This window comes from Pelobates fuscus, chromosome 9 (assembly GCF_036172605.1).
Source record: "Pelobates fuscus isolate aPelFus1 chromosome 9, aPelFus1.pri, whole genome shotgun sequence".
In the NCBI taxonomy this organism is placed as follows: Eukaryota; Metazoa; Chordata; class Amphibia; order Anura; family Pelobatidae; genus Pelobates; species Pelobates fuscus.
The window spans coordinates 103,717,478-103,737,913 of record NC_086325.1 but is presented as its reverse complement, the minus strand read 5'-3'; the positions used below and the strand labels follow the sequence as shown (position 1 = coordinate 103,737,913).

General features: G+C 42.0%; 1 protein-coding gene across 1 annotated transcript in view; it reads right to left on the bottom strand.

Annotated features, from left to right (window-relative positions):
* SNX12 (sorting nexin 12) overlaps positions 1–7,216 on the bottom strand; it is a 70,684-nt gene extending 63,468 nt beyond the window's left edge. The window contains exon 1 of the mRNA XM_063432257.1: positions 6,947–7,216. Coding sequence (XP_063288327.1) covers positions 6,947–7,111 — 165 coding nt within the window. The 5' untranslated portion in view covers positions 7,112–7,216. The remainder of the gene's footprint in view (positions 1–6,946) is intronic.
* Positions 7,217–20,436: the final 13,220 nt, after the last annotated feature.

Below are 20,436 nucleotides of genomic sequence, written 5' to 3'. Positions count from 1 at the left end.
CTTTAATCAGGGAGTAAAATAAATCGCTTGTAACTCACCGAGCCATGAGGTTACAGCCAGGGTTCATTGCGGACAGTCACCTCTCCAACAAAAAAGGGCCTCTAGTCTGCACATCATCGAGGGAGGTGGATTAAGTAGCCAGAGAGAAAAAAGGAAATCGTTGCACTCTACTCCAGCAGCATAAACCTATGCTGCCACTGTGAAAATATATATATTCTCTGCAGCCAAATACGGTTTGGTTCTCACAATTCAACCTTTTGACATGTTTTGCAAAACAATTGTAAAGTCAGGTATTTCAAACATATGCACTAGCCATAATTTAGCCTTCTGTTAATATTTCCCTGATACAGACTAGAAAAACTGCACCATTAAGTCACCATGATATTAAGACAGCCTAACACTACCTCCACCACCTCTTAAATGTGTAATGATATGAAATTCTCCTTAAAACCTATTCATACATACGCACACACATAGCGTGAGGACATCCAGCGACGCTCTAGCACAGCACGTAGAGGTGGAGTTAACCCTGCAATGTAATTATTGCAGTTTATAAAAAAACTGCAATAATTACACTTGCAGGGTTAAGAGTAGTGGGAGTTTGCACCCAGACCACTCCAATGGGCAGAAGTGGTCTGGGTGCCTGGAGTGTCCCTTTATAGGAGCACTATAGGGTCAGGAACACAAACATGTATTCCTGACCTTATAGGGTTAAAACCACCATCTAGCCATCTTGGTGCCCTCATGCCTCCCTAAATATACAAAATCTTACTTGTATGCAAGCCTAGAGCTGCTTGCTTTGTGCCTGTTTCCTTTAGACCTGCCCACTGCCACCAGAAGAAGTGGTAGCCTGATCCAATTACAATGCTTCCCCATAGGATTGGCTGAGACTGACAAAGACAGATCAGAGGCAGAGCAAACACAATTCAAACACAGCCCTGGCAAATCAGCATCTCCTCATAGAGATGAATTGAATCAATTAATCTCTATGATGAAAGTTCAGCGTTGGCATGCAGAGGGTGGAGACACTGAATGTTTGGATGCATTTTAGACAGCCATGACCCAGGAAGGATCTCTAACAGCCATCTGAGAAGTGGCCAGTGAAGTTATCACTAGGCTGTAAACACTGCATTTTCTCTGAAAAGAAAGTGCATACAGCAAAAAAAGCCTGAAGGTAATGATTCTACTCACCAGAATAAATTCAATAAGCTGTAGTTGTTCTGGTGACTATAGTGTCCCTTTAAGACGAACTACAGCCTTTTCAGATAAAAGCCAGTGTGTATATTGCTGCCTAGAAATAACTTGAGTAACACCACTAGAGGTGCTTCCTAGTCCAGTGCTGCACAGATTTAGCACTGATGTTCAGGTCTACACACCATGCATGGAGGTGCTGAACGTTCACCATAGAGATTCATTGACTCAATGATTGGAGCAGCGTTCTGCTGCGCATGCACAATACCCTCCCAACGCTTTCCTATGGGAAAGCATTGGATTGGCTGAGGCCAGAGCTGGTACCAGGCAGTCCCAACCGCATTAAGGGGGGGGGGGGGGAAGTGAGTAAAATACCCTTACGAGAGCGATCATGTTTGTATTCCTGACACCATAGAGTCCTTTTAAGTGGCAGCTTTGTTTTCTCCCAACTATAATATGGAGATTCTGGTGTTATTTGGCTGAGCTATTTTCATACGAATCTCTCTGCAGAAATTAGATAAATCTGAAAATAGCAAGGATCCATTAGGCTAAATCTGATTAACATTTGATTGTTAATACAATGAACCACTGATATTTTCATGCACAATCTTAATCTAAAATACATTCAATAGCCGTTTTTTTTTGTTTTTTTTAATTAGCCAAATGCGTCACATACATAAAATACATATACACATACATACATAGCTAGGTACCAAAACAATTGTGGCGATATTAAACACAAAACTCCACACAGTGCAAATAGAAAACTACTGTTATGCATCACTTGAATATCTGAAGTTGGACTTTGGAAAGTCCCCCATTGGCACAAAAACTCAAGAAATTGTTCCCAGTTTGACAGCAAATGAGCACAGGCAGGCATTGTGTTTTAAAATTCATATAGCTTTAGAAATGTTATTTGTTTAAAGCACAGCATGGGCTATGATCCAGAAGGATCAGTGACCAGAAGCCAGCTATGTAGTGCAGTTTTGATGTTAAAGTTGGACTTTAAACTGTACATGTCATGCCTGGTACAAATTATGCTATCTACACATTGCTAGCATATGTAGGTCTTTCTCCTGTTAATTATTTAGCATAAATTATGCGCAGAGGTTTAGTAGATATACCCCCAATGAATACATGCATATTTTTATGTATGTATACATTGGGAGTACAGCTGCATGTCTGGAGCAGAGGAGCTGGTCTGAGGTCAAGTAGAGAGTGTGCCTGCCACTTCCCTTAGCTCAGTGGAGAAAACAGATGTAAGAAGGAATCCTTCCTGGCTGTTTGATTGACAGCCGGGGGGGGGGGGAGGGGGGGGGGTTCCCTAGTTAATTTATAAAAACCTGATGATTTCTCACAGAAAATCAGATCTTTTATAAACTGAAGTGCTTTTGGGCTGTGGAATGGTCCTTTAATATTTTCCAATACTTATCTAAAAGTTCAAGCATCAGCCTTTTCTAATATAACCAATATTGCACGGATAGATCCAGTAATTAAAGGATTCATGAAAGGAGCTCTTTGAATCAGACCTCCAAAAAAGTCTTATGTTACAGCCGAAGATATGCCTACAATGATAATGGGGACTAAAAAAATAAAAATCTATTTCAATAGGGCCTAATGCACTTGCAGTGCTTAACACACATGCGCATTAGGTCTACCTCTCAGATGGTGTTACAGGAGGCAGAGTGCCGACCAATCGCCAAGGAATCAGCGCTGGAATCGGGAAAGTGAATAAAGTGTTTTTAACCCTTTATGTGCCATGAGGGAGGGGGACCAGAGGACACTATAGCTCACTATGTCTCCCAGATAGAGCAAATCTGAAATTAGTTCCACATTTCATGCCAAAGTGATTGATCATCTCTTAGAGAGACTATTTGATTGGTGCAGATAGCCCCCAATGCTTCCTACTAGAAAGGATTAGAATAGCTGAGATCATTGATCTCAGTTTTTTATTTTCCCTGCAAGTGGGGGAACCTAAATGGCCACCAGGGCACTATAGCATAAGGCAGGGGTAGGCAACCTACGGCACTAGTGCCATGCACGGCACTCGAGGTGTCTTTGCACGGCACTCAAGGCTGCTAGAGCCAAACAGGCTCTGGCCTATCAGGAGTCCCAGTAAAACTTCATATATCTGCTAATCCGAAAAGGTGGTGAAGGACAATCCTCAATTTATGCATTGCTGCACGTAGAGGTAGTGATCTCCGATTACTTCCTCCCAGCACTTGTGAATAGGAAGCCACTCTGTAGTAGAGCAGCTCGCAGTTGCTGTTGCAGCTCCTGTCCTTGACATGTACCTGCCGGACTAGTCCCCACTGGAACCCAGGGAAGTCACCCACACTGCTAGATATACACAGAAATGCAGAATAACCCTCCCTTCATACAAATAATACGGACAGCCCACACACAAACATACACACAATCCGCACAAACGAAACACCACTAACAATCCACATACATGCACACAACCCCACATGCAATACCCCAAACAGCCCCCACACACTACCAAACACACACTTTGACATATCCATCCACACACACACAATTCCACAAGCAGCACCCATACACAGCTTACATTCATATGTATCATACACAATACCATAAACTACTCATGAACATAAACAATATAATAGCTCATATACGCAGGGCCTTCTTTAACGCGGGGCAAACTGGGCAGCTGCACCGTGAGCCCTGCTGGCCTCAACTATTTCTAACCCTCTGGCTGGTAATCTGCACACTAAGGAGGCCCACCGGGTGGCCCATGCACAAAGGACCACCCGCTGGGCTTCTGTCAGCAGGGACCCGGTCACACGCTGAGGTGCTTTAACAGCGTGAGCGGGCCCCTTGCTTTTCGGCAGCAGACTGGGAGGAAGTGACGGCCTTGCATCACTTCCTCCCACAAAGAGAGGAGCGCGCAGGAAAGAAGAGTAGGCAGATTGGAGGGGGGCTGGCCAAGAGCTCTAGACCCCAACTCCCAACGCCTTCAGCCACCAGCAGGAAAGGTAGGAAACTGGAGGGTGAGTTTTAAAGTGTATGTCTGTATCAGTGTGTGTGTCGGTGTGTCGGTATGCCTGTGTGCCGGCGTTTGCAATCACGCCAACACCACATACAAACATATTCCACAAAAACACACAAAAACTGCTTAGTGCTAAAAACAGACCTGCAAACATGAGTAAATGGTCGAGCCCCAGCTGTCAATGCTATTCTGGAGTTGCACGACAGATGGGGATCTACCTTTTAATCACCCGTGCAACAGGGAGACCGCCAAGAATTCTTGCACCTCTCTACTTTAGGTCCGCCACTGTGTTAAAGTGGAGGACGTGATTGCATGCCTGGGAAGGGGGGACAGGGTCCAGGGGGCCCTAAGCAAATGCTTTGCCCAGGGTCCAGTCATTATTAAAGACAGCCCTGCATATATACGCACAAATACAACGATACAAAGAAATTACAGTAAAAATAACAAGCAGAATACGTCGGCATACACACCTCGATTTATAAAAAAAATAGGACCGGCACGCTACGGGACATCACAATCCTATATCGGCACAGTGCTGCTAAAAGGTTGCCTACCCCTGGCATAAGGTATAGACATTCTGTATTCCTAACACTGTAGTGTTCCATTAAGCAGCATCCACATCATCAATAAGGTTGCTTACTTCCATGATTAGAAAGTCGTTTGAAAAAGCAGGACTTCAAATTATGTCAGGAATAAAAGGACCGCTCAACAGGAATGCTAGCAGCTTCCTAAGCCATTTGCAGACCAGTAAAGGGATAAATCACAGAACACCTTTATGAAACAACATAAACCGGAGAGGCAGCTTTAACCCCTTAAGGACACATGACATGTGTGACATGTCATGATTCCCTTTTATTCCAGAATTTTGGTCCTTAAGGGGTTAAAGGGACTCTCCAGTGCCAGGAAAACAAACCGTTTTCCCGGCACTGCAGTTCCCCTCTCCCTCCCACCCCAGGTTGCTGAAGGGGTTAAAACCCCTTCAGTGACTTACCTGTATCCAGCGCCGATGTCCCCCGGCGGGGGAGACCTAAAGAGCATGCGCGGCCGGCGGCGGGGAAGAACTAATGCACATGCTTTCAATGCTTTCCTATGGGTATTTCGGCAACGCTGGAGGTCCTCACACAGCGTGAGGACGTCCAGCGTCGTTATAACACACGTTTCATGTTCTATGAACATGGAAGTATCCTCTAGTGGCTGTCACTAGAGGAGGACTTAACCCTGCAAAGTAAATATTGCAGTTTATGAAAACTGCGATAATTACACTTGCAGGGTTATGGGAGTTGGCACCCAGACCACTCCAATGGGCAGAAGTGGTCTGGGTGCCTGGAGTGTCCCTTTAAGCCTGAATAAGTTTGGCGTTGTCCGTTTATCCCACGTAAATGTTGAGCGGTTAGGTTTTTCCCTTCTAATAGAAATGCTCTTCTTCCCTCATCTTTCCTTAAATTAAGATGTAGTACTTTGGTGCTTAGAGTGTCCCTCTAACAATCAAACAGAGAAGCATTGAGGCGAACACAACCAGCTGAATTCGCAAAATGTAATATGGTACTTCGTGAAGAGATGCGGTTTAACATATAAACCCCAAATGTGTACCCAATTAAATAACCTTTCCAGAAACATCTTTATGGGAGTACTGTAAAACAGCAGCAAAATATTCAAGCCAGTAAGCAGAGAAAAAAAAATTTGATGTGAGAAGAACATAACTGGCAAGTGATATCAAGTCAACAAAATAAACTGGATCATGAAGATAAAATCTTTCCCCTACAATAAGTGTTCTTTAGGGTTATTTTTGCAACAGGATTGATACAGAATTTCTCATTTGCTTAAGTGGTTGAGTCTTCAAAAGAGGCATTAGCAGGAACAATTATTGTGATCTCATCTCACAAAGGGCCCATATTTGTATATGGCCAACTAGGCGCAAACAGACAATGATGTAATAGCTAAGGATCAAACACTAAGGATTTTATAGATCAGACTTGCATCACCTAAACCAGTAATATCGGAAGTGGTATTAGTTTGAGGTAAATGGTCGCGAGCAAACGTCACAAGTAATTCTTCTGTGGAAGAAAATAGGAAATGTGACAACTATTTTCACTAATATTCCTAGAAGAACAAAAAATATTTTAGGTGATTTACGCTGTCGTGTACCAATATGACAGTAGGCGGCTGTGTAGACCAAACAGCAATGTCACAGGAGTTTATTACATGATTATTTAGATAGCGCCAACAAATTCTGCAGTGCTGTACATCTTCTTGCCCACCTTTTAAATAACAGGTCCAGCTATTGCCATTTAGACTAAAGGAAACTAGTCATGTTCCTTCACAGCTCATCCCTATAATCACTGACAACTAACACAACCCCATGCTTATAAATTGCAGCACTGATAGCCATCTCATTGCACTCCAAATTTCTGTGTACTCCATTTCCCATAAGGCTTTGCAGGCACAATGGGCAACTTGGTGCACATCAGCTGGGGGTTCAAAGGTCAGCCATCATGTAGCAATAAAGGCAAAGATCACGTTAGCAGGGTTGCTGAAAATATACATGTTATTCCCACATTATAATCCATGCAACATGGGAGATATATCCAGTGTATTAATACAGATGGACACACTGTATATAAATGTGTAATTAAAGGGACAGTGTGGTCCTTTCTCCAGGCTCCCTGCATGGCCCCAGTCACACACTCTGACACACACTGACACCCGGGGGCCCGGCGTGGTTGGATCGCGGACATAGCTCACCCGCATGCGGACCTCGTACACAGTGTACCGGTTCCGTCCCACTCCCACCGTCTGGGGGTTGAAGATGTCGATCTCCAAGAAGTTGCTGGGCGGCCCGTAGGCATCTGTCAGGTCCTGCGGCTTGGAGTTTAGCCGGCGAGTATCCGCCACTGTGGCGTCCGACATCCTGACCGGAAACCAGGACCGTGAGACGGCGGGACCGACACACCCGGCCCGGAGCCCACACTGCGCATGCGCACTCACTGGAGCTGCGGGTTATCCAGGTTACGGAACATCACTTCCGGACTGCGCATGCGCGAAACGGCACCCAGCGTCCGGGGCGGAGGGGGTTAATGAGGGATCTGCAGAAATCCGCTATCCACCCATTACCCGGGTTTATATCACTAATATAATCATCTGTCATTATTACCCGGGTTTATATCACTAATAGAATCCTCTGTCATTATTACCCGGGTTTATATCACTAATATAATCCGCTATCATTATTACCCGGGTTTATATCACTAATAGAATCCGCTATCATTATTACCCGGGTCTATATCACTAATAGAATCCTCTATCATTATTACCCTGGTTTATATCACTAATATAATCATCTATCATTATTACCAGGGTTTATATCACTAGTATAATCCTCTATCATTATTACCCTGGTTTATATAACTAACATAATCATCTATCAGTATTACCGGGTTTATATCACTAATATAATCATCTATCAGTATTACCCGGATTTATATCACTAGTATAATCCTCTGTCATTATTACCAGGGTTTATATCACTAGTATAATCCTCTATCATTATTACCCGGGTTCATATCACTAACATAATCATCTATCAGTATTACCGGGTTTATATCACTAATATAATCATCTATCAGTATTACCCAGGTTTATATCACTAATATAATCCTCTGTCATTATTACCCGGGTTTATATCACTAGTATACTCCTCTGTCATTATTACCCGGGTTTATATCACTAGTATAATCCTCTATCATTATTACCCGGATTTATATCACTAATATAATCATCAATCAGTATTACCGGGTTTATATCACTAATATAATCATCTATCATTATTACCCGGGTTTATATCACTAATATAATCCTCTACCATTATTACCCGGGTTTATATCACTAATATAATCCTCTATCAATATTACCCGGGTTTATATCACTAATATAATCATCTATCATTATTACCCGGGTTTATATCACTAACATAATCATCTATCAGTATTACCGGGTTTATATCACTAGTATAATCCTCCATCATTATTACCCAGATTTGTATCACTAATATAATCCTCTATCATTATTACCCGGGTTTATATCACTAGTATAATCCTCTATCATTATTACCCGGGTTTATATCACTAATATAATCCTCTATCATTATTACCCGGGTTTATATCACTAATATAATCCTCTATCATTATTACCCGGGTTTATATCACTAATATAATCATCTGTCATTATTACCTGGGTTTATATCACTAATATAATCCTCTGTCATTATTACCCGGGTTTATATCACTAATACAATCCTCTATCATTATTACCCGGGTTTATATCACTAATACAATCCTCTATCATTATTACCCGGGTTTATATCACTAATATAATCCTCTACCATTATTACCCGGGTTTATATCACTAATATAATCCTCTAACATTATTACCCGGGTTTATATCACTAATAGAATCCTCCATCATTATTACCCGGCTTTATATCACTAATATAATCATCTATCATTATTACCCGGGTTTATATCACTAATATAATCCTCTATCATTATTACCCGGGTGTCATTATTACCCGGGTTTATATCACTACTATAATCCTCTATCATTATTACCCGGGTGTCATTATTACCCGGGTTTATATCACTAATATAATCCTCTATCATTATTACCCGGGTTTATATCACTAATATAATCCTCTATCATTATTACCCGGGTTTATATCACTAATATAATCCTCTATCATTATTACTCGGGTTTATATCACTAATATAATCCTCTATCAGTATTACCCGGGTTTATATCACTAATATAATCCTCTATCATCATTACACGGGTTTATATCACTAATATAATCCTCTATCAGTATTACCCGGGTTTATATCACTAATATAATCCTCTGTCATTATTACCCGGGTTTATATCACTAGTATACTCCTCTGTCATTATTACCCGGGTTTATATCACTAGTATAATCGTCTATCATTATTACCCGGGTTTATATCACTAGTATAATCCTCTATCATTATTACCTGGGTTTATATCACTAATATAATCCTCTATCATTATTACCCGGGTTTATATCACTAATATAATCCTCTATCATTATTACCAGGGTTTATATCACTAATATAATCATCTATCATTATTACCAGGAGTTTATATCACTAATATAATCATCTGTCATTATTACCCGGGTTTAAATCACTAATATATTCATCTATCATTATTACCCGGGTTTATATCACTAATATAATCCTCTGTCATTATTACCAGGGTTTATATCACTAATATAATCCTCGGTCATTATTACCAGGGTTTATATCACTAGTATAATCCTCTATCATTATTACCCGGGTTTATATAACTAACATAATCATCTATCAGTATTACCGGGTTTATATCACTAATATAATCATCTATCAGTATTACCCGGATTTATATCACTAGTATAATCCTCTGTCATTATTACCAGGGTTTATATCACTAGTATAATCCTCTATCATTATTACCCGGGTTTATATCACTAATATAATCATCTATCAGTATTACCGGGTTTATATCACTAATATATTCATCTATCAGTATTACCCGGGTTTATATCACTAATATAATCATCTATCAGTATTACCCAGGTTTATATCACTAATATAATCCTCTGTCATTATTACCCGGGTTTATATCACTAGTATACTCCTCTGTCATTATTACCCGGGTTTATATGACTAGTATAATCCTCTATCATTATTACCCGGGTTTATATCACTAGTATAATCCTCTATCATTATTACCCGGGTGTCATTATTACCCGGGTTTATATCACTAATATAATCATCTATCATTATTACACAGGTTTATATCACTAATATAATCATATATCATTATTACCCGGATTTATATCACTAATATAATCATCTATCATTATTATCCAGGGTTTAGTGGGTATGTACAAAAATGAGAAAATCTACCCGTGTCGGTGGGTCCAATGATTGGAACCCCTCTCCACTGGTAGAAATACACCTAAATGGACACTCCAGAGGTGTCCTGGGGCTTAACCCCTTTACAAGAAACAACAAAAAATACTCTGACCATCTGGATAGGGTACTGTCAGGATCGGGACAGGGATCCAACACGCAGAGTACAAACAGTAGCCAGATACGTATACCGGACCTTAGAATGGCCGGACTAACGTAAGAAGTACAGTATAGAATGGTCAAAGACAAGCCGAGGTCGAGGGTAACAGAAGACAGGTAAGCGAGAGACAAGCCGAATCAAGGGTAACAGAGATAAGCAGAGTAAGGTAAACAAGCCGGGTCAAAACCAAAAGGGATAATAGAATACACAAGCACTGAGTGACTAGAACAAGCTAGAACCACGACAGGGCAATGAGCTAATGAAAGAAGCTCTGTTAAATACCCTGTTCAGAGCAGTAACCACGCCTCCAAGGCGTCCTGATTGGTCCTGCAGCCATTGACTGACAGGTTGTTCTGGGGGAGTGTCCTGATGACTACTTCCTGCCTAGATGCTGTAAAAGGCAGTCACTCCCTCGCGGCCGGCCTAGCATGACCGGATAGACCGCGGGGAAGGGAGCCATCAGACCGTCTGGATGGAGGAACAGCTAAGTCTCTACCTCTTTCGGAGGTAGAGACCACAGGTACCCTGACAGGTACCCAGATGTAGGGAGTATGTTCTGGAATTATTGAAGTGAGATCCTCAAAATAATTAAAAATTGTTGAAGAGTAAATAGTAGTATAACATAGATAACCAAAATTGGTGGTCAAAACCCAAACTGGGTATAAATCTAGCCTAAATGGCACACCTCTAAATATCCTAGTAAATGAAATACTAATAACTGAATCTCTGATTAGCTACAGATTATAGACTTTAATCGTGTGAGGTCAAGTCTGAAAGCTCAGAGAGTAAAGTGTCTTAGCTATAAGGCACTTAGTATCATATGCAACTAGGAAAACTGGTCACTAAACTAGAAATTATAGTTGTTGAATTCCTGAGTGGCTACCTGTGATACTTATAGAAGTATCGAACTGAGCCTAGATGTCCTTAAAATCAATTAAACAACTATATTAGGTAGCGTAACAGACTTCCAGCAAAAGCCCTGCATAAACCCCCATATATCATAGAGTTAGATCACCGTAATAGGATCAAAAATCCCTAAGACTCGCAGTGTGTCTAACAAAAATGAATAAGTAAGAGGTGTATATGTGTAGGTCTGAAAGTTCGGCTACCCACACATATAAGTCATGGCCAGTGTAAAGAGGTGAAATAATAGTAAAAAATTAAAGTTTACTAATGTGCAGAACCATACTTAGATTGTTGGTTGCCTGCACATAGCGACAGAGTGCCCTAGTGAAAAGAATAGAATGAAAGGAGGAAGGAACCCGACGCGCGTTTCGGTGTTTTCAGCAATGCACCTTCGTCAGGGACTGGAGGGAGACTGACCTCTGGTCTCCATTTATATGTGTACAGCTAGCTGCTACTTTGGGTTGAACCAATCCGTAACAAGCAAGAAGAACTCTTTGGGCGCCAAACAGCCGAACGCTCATTATGTTAATGAGCCCTTCGGTATCAACCAATCCCGTTGCTTGCCATCTGACGTCAGTGGCTGTGTCTATTAACTTTTGCAGTGCCGGAAAAAGCGTCTACAAACATTGCCTTGCGTTGTTAAATCCAGTGCAATATATGTGACAAATTTGTAACTGGTGCCCTGTTTGGCTGTACATACTGAGGTTGATCTCATACAAAAAGCTATGTACCGATATTAAGACAATAGACGAGATAGACATTGAACTGCTGAAATGACATAACGATATACAGGTCGATAAGGATAAATGATAAGTAGACAATTTCCTTATAATAAAGATCACCAAGATCTATTTCATCTGTGTACCTCATTGATGTAATCTGGCTTTATAGGTATTAAAAGAAACATTGTATAGTATCGGAGCAAGGTCGTTACATTCTTGTAACTAGAGTGTATGGCCGATAATAATTGAAACTTTAGGTGCCAGAACACTTAGTGAAAATGCCAAACATCCATTCCAAAGAAATCACACTTAGCAACAGTGGCACGGAAAAAAGGGGGGGACCAGTTCCAAAACAATTACAGTATAATTGAGTCCAAACCTAAGCTTGATAAATTATAATGTTTAATTACAATGACTAGTAGCGCATTTATATGATACCAAGCTTACAGACTAATTTATTTCGTCCTTGTATATTAAAGAGGAAGTAACCAATTCCCCTTATCGGTTTTTGATCCGTTGGCTAGCCTTGATCTCTGCTGGTACACTCCAGCTAATTGGTTATTGTTGAAAAGTTTTGTATGTAATTTGTAGAAAAAATACCTATATGCGGATAAATGTAAAATTTATGATAGCGTGGAGGGATTATACTAAAGGTCATACTACGATAAAAGGCAGCTCCAGCTAATGAAAATAATTAGTGTTCAAGATTCCTATACGTATATAGTTATAAACAATTTAAACAAGGGCTTGCTCCCTTAAAAGTATCCGAAAAGGATACTTTTATAGAACTTGAAATTTATACTTAGTGAATTAGGTGATAGAGGGACGCCAATTAGATCAGTGCTGTGTGTATGCACTGATGATGCTTGAACGGAAGGAATGACTGCAGTAGCTGCTGTGTGTACTTCACTAAAGAGGGAAATAAAACTATGCAGGTAAGAAGGTAGACTACTCCAGAGGTTTGGCAGTTAAAAAAAGTTTTAACTGCATGTGTCTCAGTATTAGTCGAAATGGAGAAAGTTTTTGATTGCCTTCTAATACATTTACATGCCTTACATCGGCCGCACTGGTAGGTACCTATTGCTGGAGATTTTAGCCATGTAGTGGGACTTGTTGGCAATGAGAGATGGCTTGGTACCAGGAGGTCTTTAAAGGACCACTCTAGTGCCAGGAAAGCATACTCGTTTTCCTGGCACTAGAGTGCCCTGAGGGTGCCCCCACCCTCAGGGACCCCCTCCCGCCCGGCTCTGGAAAGGGGAAAAGGGTTAAAACTTACCTTTTTCCAGCGCTGGGCGGGGAGCTCTCCTCCTCCTCTCCGCCTCCGTTCCTCCCCGTCGGCTGAATGCGCACGCGCGGCGCGAGCTGCGCGCGCATTCAGCCGGTCACATAGGAAAGCATTCATAATGCTTTCCTATGGACGCTTGCGTGCTCTCACTGTGATTTTCACAGTGAGAATCACGCAAGCGCCTCTAGCGGCTGTCAGTGAGACAGCCACTAGAGGAAATAGGGGAAGACTTAACTAATTGATAAACATAGCAGTTTCTCTGAAACTGCTATGTTTATAAAAAAATTAGTTAACCCTAGCTGGACCTGGCACCCAGACCACTTCATTAAGCTGAAGTGCTCTGGGTGCCTAGAGTGGTCCTTTAAGATTGCGGCCCCTTCTAGCTGTAAGTGAAACATGGGGAGTCAAGACTTCTTTAAGATGTTGATCTTGGTATATAAGAGGCCAAAATCTCTCAAGAGTTTGTTTAACAGGATCCCACCCAGAGTCAAAGGTGCCGATGCATCTAATGATATTCTGAGTCGTATCCTTACCAGAGTTTTCAGTAAGGAGGGAATCTCTTTCAGTTAGGAGTGCCCTCTGATACGCTGTCTTGAGGCATCTGTTAGAATAGCCTTTCATTTTGAATTGCGACCTAAGTGTTTGAGCTTTAAGTTTAAACTCTTCTAATGTGGAGCAATTCCTTCTAATTCGGAGATACTGGCCTATGGGTATCCCTCTCTTTAAGGAAGTGGGATGGTAGCTATCCCAATTTAGAACATTATTGGTGGCTGTGGGTTTTCTAAAGCGCGTGGTAGAAAGAAAATTATCCTGCGTGGTTTCTAGCGTGATATCCAAGAAGTGTAGTTTGTGTCCACCAATCTCATGAGTTAATCTGAGATTGATATCGTTTATATTTAAAGCTTTAACGAAGCTGTTAAATAGTTCAACCGGTCCAGTCCATACAATCAACACGTCATCAATATAGCGCTTCCATAATTAAATGCAATTGTGGTATTCGGTAAACTTTGAGCTGAAGACAATGTTTTGTTCCCACCATCCCAGGTGGAGGTTCGCATACGAGGGGGCACAAAAATGAATTCCCAAGTTTATCAAGACATTTTGCAGGATAACTTAAGGCCATCTGTCTACCAGCTGAAGCTCAACAGAAGATGGGTGTTGCAACAGGACAATGACCCAAAGCATAGAAGTAAATCAACAACAGAATGGCTTAAGCAGAAGAAAATACGCCTTCTGAAGTGGCCCAGTCAGAGTCCTGACCTCAACCCGATTGAGATGCTGTGGCATGACCTCAAGAAGCGATTCACACCAGACATCCCAAGAATATTGCTGAACTGAAACAGTTCTGTAAAGAGGAATAGTCAAGAATTACTCCTGACCGTTGTGCACGTCTGATCTGCAACTACAGGAAACATTTGGCTGAAGTTATTGCTGCCAAAGGAGGTTCAACCAGTTATTAAATCCAAGGGTTCACATACTTTTTCCACCTGCACTGTGAATGTTTACATGGTGTGTTCAATAAAAACATGGCAACATTTCATTATTTGTGTGTTATTAGTTTAAGCAGACTGTTATTGTCTATTGTTGTGACTTAGATGATGATCAGATCACATTTTATGACCAATTTGTGTAGAAATCCATATCATTCCAAAGGGTTCACATACTTTTTCTTGCAACTGTATATATACATATATATATATATATATATATATATATATATATTTGTGTGAAGGGCTCATGATGGCAAAGAGAAATAAGACCTAATAAGTGTAGGATGGTATAAAAGTAGCAAGTCGGTTGTGGTGTGCCGAAACCGACGATGAGGTAGGCCTGAAAATAAAGAGGGCAAAAATAGAAATTTCAATATTTAATACAAACTACCAATAGCATACTTTTAACAAGACATGTTCTGAAAAGCATTTCTTACTTCTTGTACAGGGTTAGGAATGTATCGTGTGTAAGCGGATGATTTCCAGCGCCCCAGTGTCTTGATAACATGAACCGGTATGTTAACACTGGAGGCTGTGGAGGCCGCTCCTATGCGGAAGGAGTGGCCTGAATAGTTAGCTGGCTTGAGTCCCAGCTGTGTTAGTAATGACCTAACGTGGGTCATGAAGTTGGTAGTAGTGAGAACTGAACCTCGTAGAACAAAAAGTGGTTGTGATGGTGGTGCCTTGAGACTCTCTGTATAAGAGTTCAGTATTTGGACGGGGCACCATCTGTTGTGAGTCGGATAGTATTTAACCTCTACGGGTGGAGCGTGTTGACTGTTTTTGGAATGAGGTAGTGTCGGGATATAATAGTCCATGTGTTTGGTTAAGTGCGAATGAAGCAGTATGTGAGTGGATTGTGTTGTATTGATGGCGGGAACTCTCTAGGTCTCAGAAACCCATAAAAAGCCACGTAAATAGCTGTTTTGATGACTAGAGTTGTGTTGAAGGAGAAGGGTTTTAGATCTAGTAGTTGAGATAATTCCTTAAGGATATGAAAATCTATAGGAAGCCTCTGTGCTGTATGCGGGGGTTCGGATCTTTGTATACCCCTAAGGATGTTCTTGATTTGGTATGATGACATGAAACTTGAGTTGTTGGGTTGTAAGGTCAGCATGTGATGTTGGATGCCTGTAAGATATAGTTTGATTGTGTTGTAAGAAAGTTTGAGTTTGATGTGGCAAAAAGAGGCAAAACCTAAAAAAGATGTCATGATGAATGGTTGTAATATGTTGTGTTCCAAAAGGAATCTTTTGAATAAACTGAAAGCTCTGTTGTAGGTTTTCCTGGTATTTGTAGATAGAGCTAGTTGGGACAAAGTTCTGCAATGTTGCATGATAACGTCTAGTCCATTGTTAGCTGATGGAACAGTGGAGTGGCCGTGGCTGTGGGCGCGGCTGATGGGAGAAGTTGATGAAAGGCCTGGAATTTAAAACGAGACAAATTATCAGCTGCCTCGTTACAAATACCTGGAATATGAACACAATGCAAGAAAAAATTATGACATGCTGCCAACCAAGTGAGTTTCCTCAAAAATCTCATGATAGTAAGGGAGTTGGAGCGACCTTTGTTGATAATGTAACAGGTTGCTTGGTTGTCTGAGTAACACCAGACTGATGAACCTGTCCATAGATGTCCCCATGCCACGGCAGCCGCCACGATGGGATATATCTCGAAAAGAGCTGAGGTAGAGAAAAAACACTCCAGGTCCTGCACCTCTGAAGGCCAGCTACCCCAAAGCCATTCGTTCCCAAAAATCGCTGCAAAACCTGTGGTAGACGCCGCGTCTGTCCAAACAGTAGGAGAAGTGTCAGACAATTGAGGGAGGAACATGCTTTTTCTGTTCCAGGAGTTTAAAAAGTTTCTCCACATGAGAAGGTCTGCCGTGGCTTGGGTATCTAGGGTTAATCTGTGTGCATCATGTAGAAACCGTGGGAACATGCTGAGGAGACGTGATATGAAAGCACGGCCTTGAGGTATAATACGCATGGCAAAATTGAGTGACCCCAGTAAAGATTGTAATTCTTTGCGGTTGCAAGTGCGTAGTTGTATATAGAGGTTGATGTTTGTCAGGATGTTTTCTACCTTGGTGCGTGGTAGGCTAGCTTGCATGTTGGCTGAGTCTAGCATGATGCCCAGGAAAGTGATGATGGTATCTGGGCCTTCGGTCTTGGTAGGGGAGACTGGGACCCCCAACTGGTTGAATAGGCTGACAGTTTCTTTGAGGCTACTGGGAGGGGAAGAATTCTCCTCGACCATTAGGAAATCGTCCAGATAATGTATGACTGTAGGGCATCTGGATATATTGAGTAGTAACCAGCATAGGATTTCGGCAAATGTGTCAAATATGGCTGGACTACTTTAGAACCAAAAGTTAGTCATGAGAAAAAGTAGTAGTTCCCTTCCCACTTGATGCCATGTAGGTGCCACAGTGTGGGGTGGATTGGTAGTGGTTTGAATGCATTTGTTATTTCAGTCTTACTGAGCCCTGCACCGACTCCTGCCTGTAAGATAGCCGTAATGGCGTGGTCTATAGTGGAATATTGCAGGGAGAATTCCTCCGATGGTATGAGGGAGTTGAGGCTAGGAGTGGTAGAGGTGTGTGGTGCCGACAAATCGATAATAAGTCTCTGCTTGTTGGAAGATTTTCCTGTGACAACCCCGATAGGGTTTGTCCTCCATGTAGTGAAAGGAGGGGATTGAAAAGGTCCCAATAAGAAACCTTCTGACACTTCTTTAGCTATGAGTGTGTCAACAGCTGTAGGGTTGTGTTGGGCGGATTGTAGATTTGGACATTCCAGGATTCCTGAAGGCATATGTATGATACCTGTGTGGAATCCTTCTGATAGACCAGAGATTATGAAATCTACTAAATGTGTAGATGGATGCTGTGACAGAAATGTCGCAAGTAGGGATATGTTGATAGACGTTAGGTACTGTTTGGGATACATTTTATTGGGATACATGATTTTTGCATGTGCCCTGAAACATTTTGAGCATATATGCCATAAACGACAACCGCTGTAATTACATGTACCAACATTAAAGTTATTACATATCTGGGATTTGCCCAGAAACTTGATAGGTCTACCCAGTTTGTCTTTAGCTATTTTCTCCGTAGGACCAGCGGAGCTAGGTCCTTGCACGTGGGTTTGCTCGTTAGCAGTGGTGGGACAAAAATTTGCCGAATGAGACATGGAGGAGCAGTATGCACAAGCCGGCGTCCTTAGCCCTGCAAAGTGTCTGCAGAAAATCACTGTGTCTATCTTACTCCAGTTGGACCTTGTCCCGTACTGTGAGAAGGCGCCTGACACTTTTGCAGAAAAAGATCTATGGTAATCGTAGAATGCCGATCCACCATATTTATTGCCCAGGTCCACCAGCTTGTGCATATACATGGCAAATTCCTCACGCCTGTGTGGGTAAACGGCACATATGACATCCCGGTAGATGCCAAAAGCCAACACAAATTCCGGGATGGAGTTTCCTGTTTAGGCGTGCATCCCTGGACTTGACCACCACAGAAATATCCTCATACGCATAAGTTTTATTCTCCACCACACCCTGGGAGGCAATTAGTAGTGCAGCTAAGTTGACATCTTTACCTTCCAGGATGTCTTCTTAAGGTGCTCAGGTATCATATGGGCAGGGTTAACCTCCTGCTCGTCAGAGGTGGTGGCTGGAGAAACTAGTGGCAACTCGACCAGTGGCGGAGGGGTCACAGTGGCTGACCCAGCCAAGGTAAGGGCTGTGGTGACCGATTCCAGTTTCTCCAGCCTGGAGTTTACCTTGCCCATGGATGACATGAGGGATGTAAGCATGCCCTGTATATGTGTCGGGTTAGACTGGCTAGTCCCTTCCCCTGCAGCAGAGTTATCAGTTGAGGTGTGCAACAGTTTGTATAGTTCCGCTTTCCTGGCAGTAGCGGGGAAAGGAAAGTGTCGCCTCCTGAGTTCGCTAGTTATGCGAGGGATTGTCCAGGACCTGAATGATGCAGGACTAGCCATGTCTTCTTCCGGTGGTGGGGAGTTTGGTCTAGCCAGAGTGCTCGGGATGGAGAAATCCTCTACCCCTTCTTGAGACATACTAGATGAGAAAATATACCGTTAGTGTTGAAACCCAGGGGATGTACTGGCGGGCTAATTATGCCGTGTGAGGCGAAAAATTAATCTTGTCCTTTGGTGACAGGTGAGGCCCTGCTATTTGCCAAGTGGCTATGAGAGGCTCTATCTATGCGTTGGCGCGAGGGAATATTGAGGCCACCCATGTAGTGGCAGGAATTCGTAGGCCTCTCGGTGACAATAAAAGAAAAACAGGGGAAGGGAGTGACAGGTGACGCCCTCTCTAAACTTTGCGAGGCGGCTAACTAACGTGTGGCTCGAGGGGTGTTTGCCTCCGAAACGTTTGAGGCGGGGTGTTGGCCTCGCGGACCTCTAAACTATAGGCGGTATGCCAAGAGGGGAGATACCTATTTGGGCCTATACCCCTAACTTGCCAGTACTCTATGTCCTATTTAGGGAGAACGTATGTGACACGTGAGCAGGCTTATGTACCTGATAGTATGTATACGTATATGGTGCGTAAGGTATAGAAAACCTGGATAAACCTAAAAGGGTAGAAATAGATATGATAGTATGAGAAATGGATCCTGTGATACTAACGTAGACTAGATATGCTGTGGTTGATTTTATTAACCGTATGTGTTGAAGGGGAACAATTAGAGTAAGGAAGTACCCCGCCTGATTTGTTATGGAGAAAAACCATAACGCAGGATTAGCTTGTAGTGGCTACGTATAATGTGTATACATGGTGACCAACTTTAAAATATATATATGGCCGTGCTACTGTAGTAAGCATGGTGCAGGGAGTATGAGTTAAAATATGAAAATTGACCATATGCAGAAAAAGTTGACGTATGAGAGGTTAAACCAAAAGTGTGATTCAATCCTGAAAGTGTGAGATGTTGGGACCGTGTTCTGTATACACGACATATCGTTTGAGTATACGCAGAAAGGTCAGGAAATGTACGTGCCATGTAATCGGGTGTATATACCTTGCCTAGAACTCTCACCTGTGGCACCAAAAGAGGGGAATTGTCATAGATAAAGGTAAATAAAGGGTTACAGTCTTCAGTCTTTGTCTTAGTTTAAGTCCCTCCACCCCTCCACGCAGGGGTTAAAAGCTAAATTGTTTCTCTTAGCAATTTCTGCGGCTGGTTCTCTTCTCATGAAAGAGAATGTTTGCTTTAACCTTGTAGACAAGATGTTCTCAAGTAAGTCATAACACTTTCTGAAATATGCCATTGTTGCTTTGGTCTCTTTTTTTTTTATACACACATGCGCAGTAGTTTAATTGCCATTTCATATATACGTTGTTGAGCACTCGTACATATAATTTGAAGCCTCTGGTTATCTCTCTTGGATAATTGATCCATCATAAATTTCTATATCAGTTTCAGTAAACAGTCTCACTACATTTTGCAGGATCTGACTTCTTCTTCGACTGTTTCTAACAGAATACCTTGACACAGCTACTTTACCACTTCTTCTAAAATGTAATGAATTGAGCAGTTAGACTGCAGGGGCATGTTGTTTGGTGCTTATAGTGTCCTTAGAACCTTTGCCCAGTAAGATAGATAGACAGACAGACAGACCAGCGAGTGCTGCCAGGTTTAGCTCAGTGACAGGAGCTTTCGGCAGCAGGGAA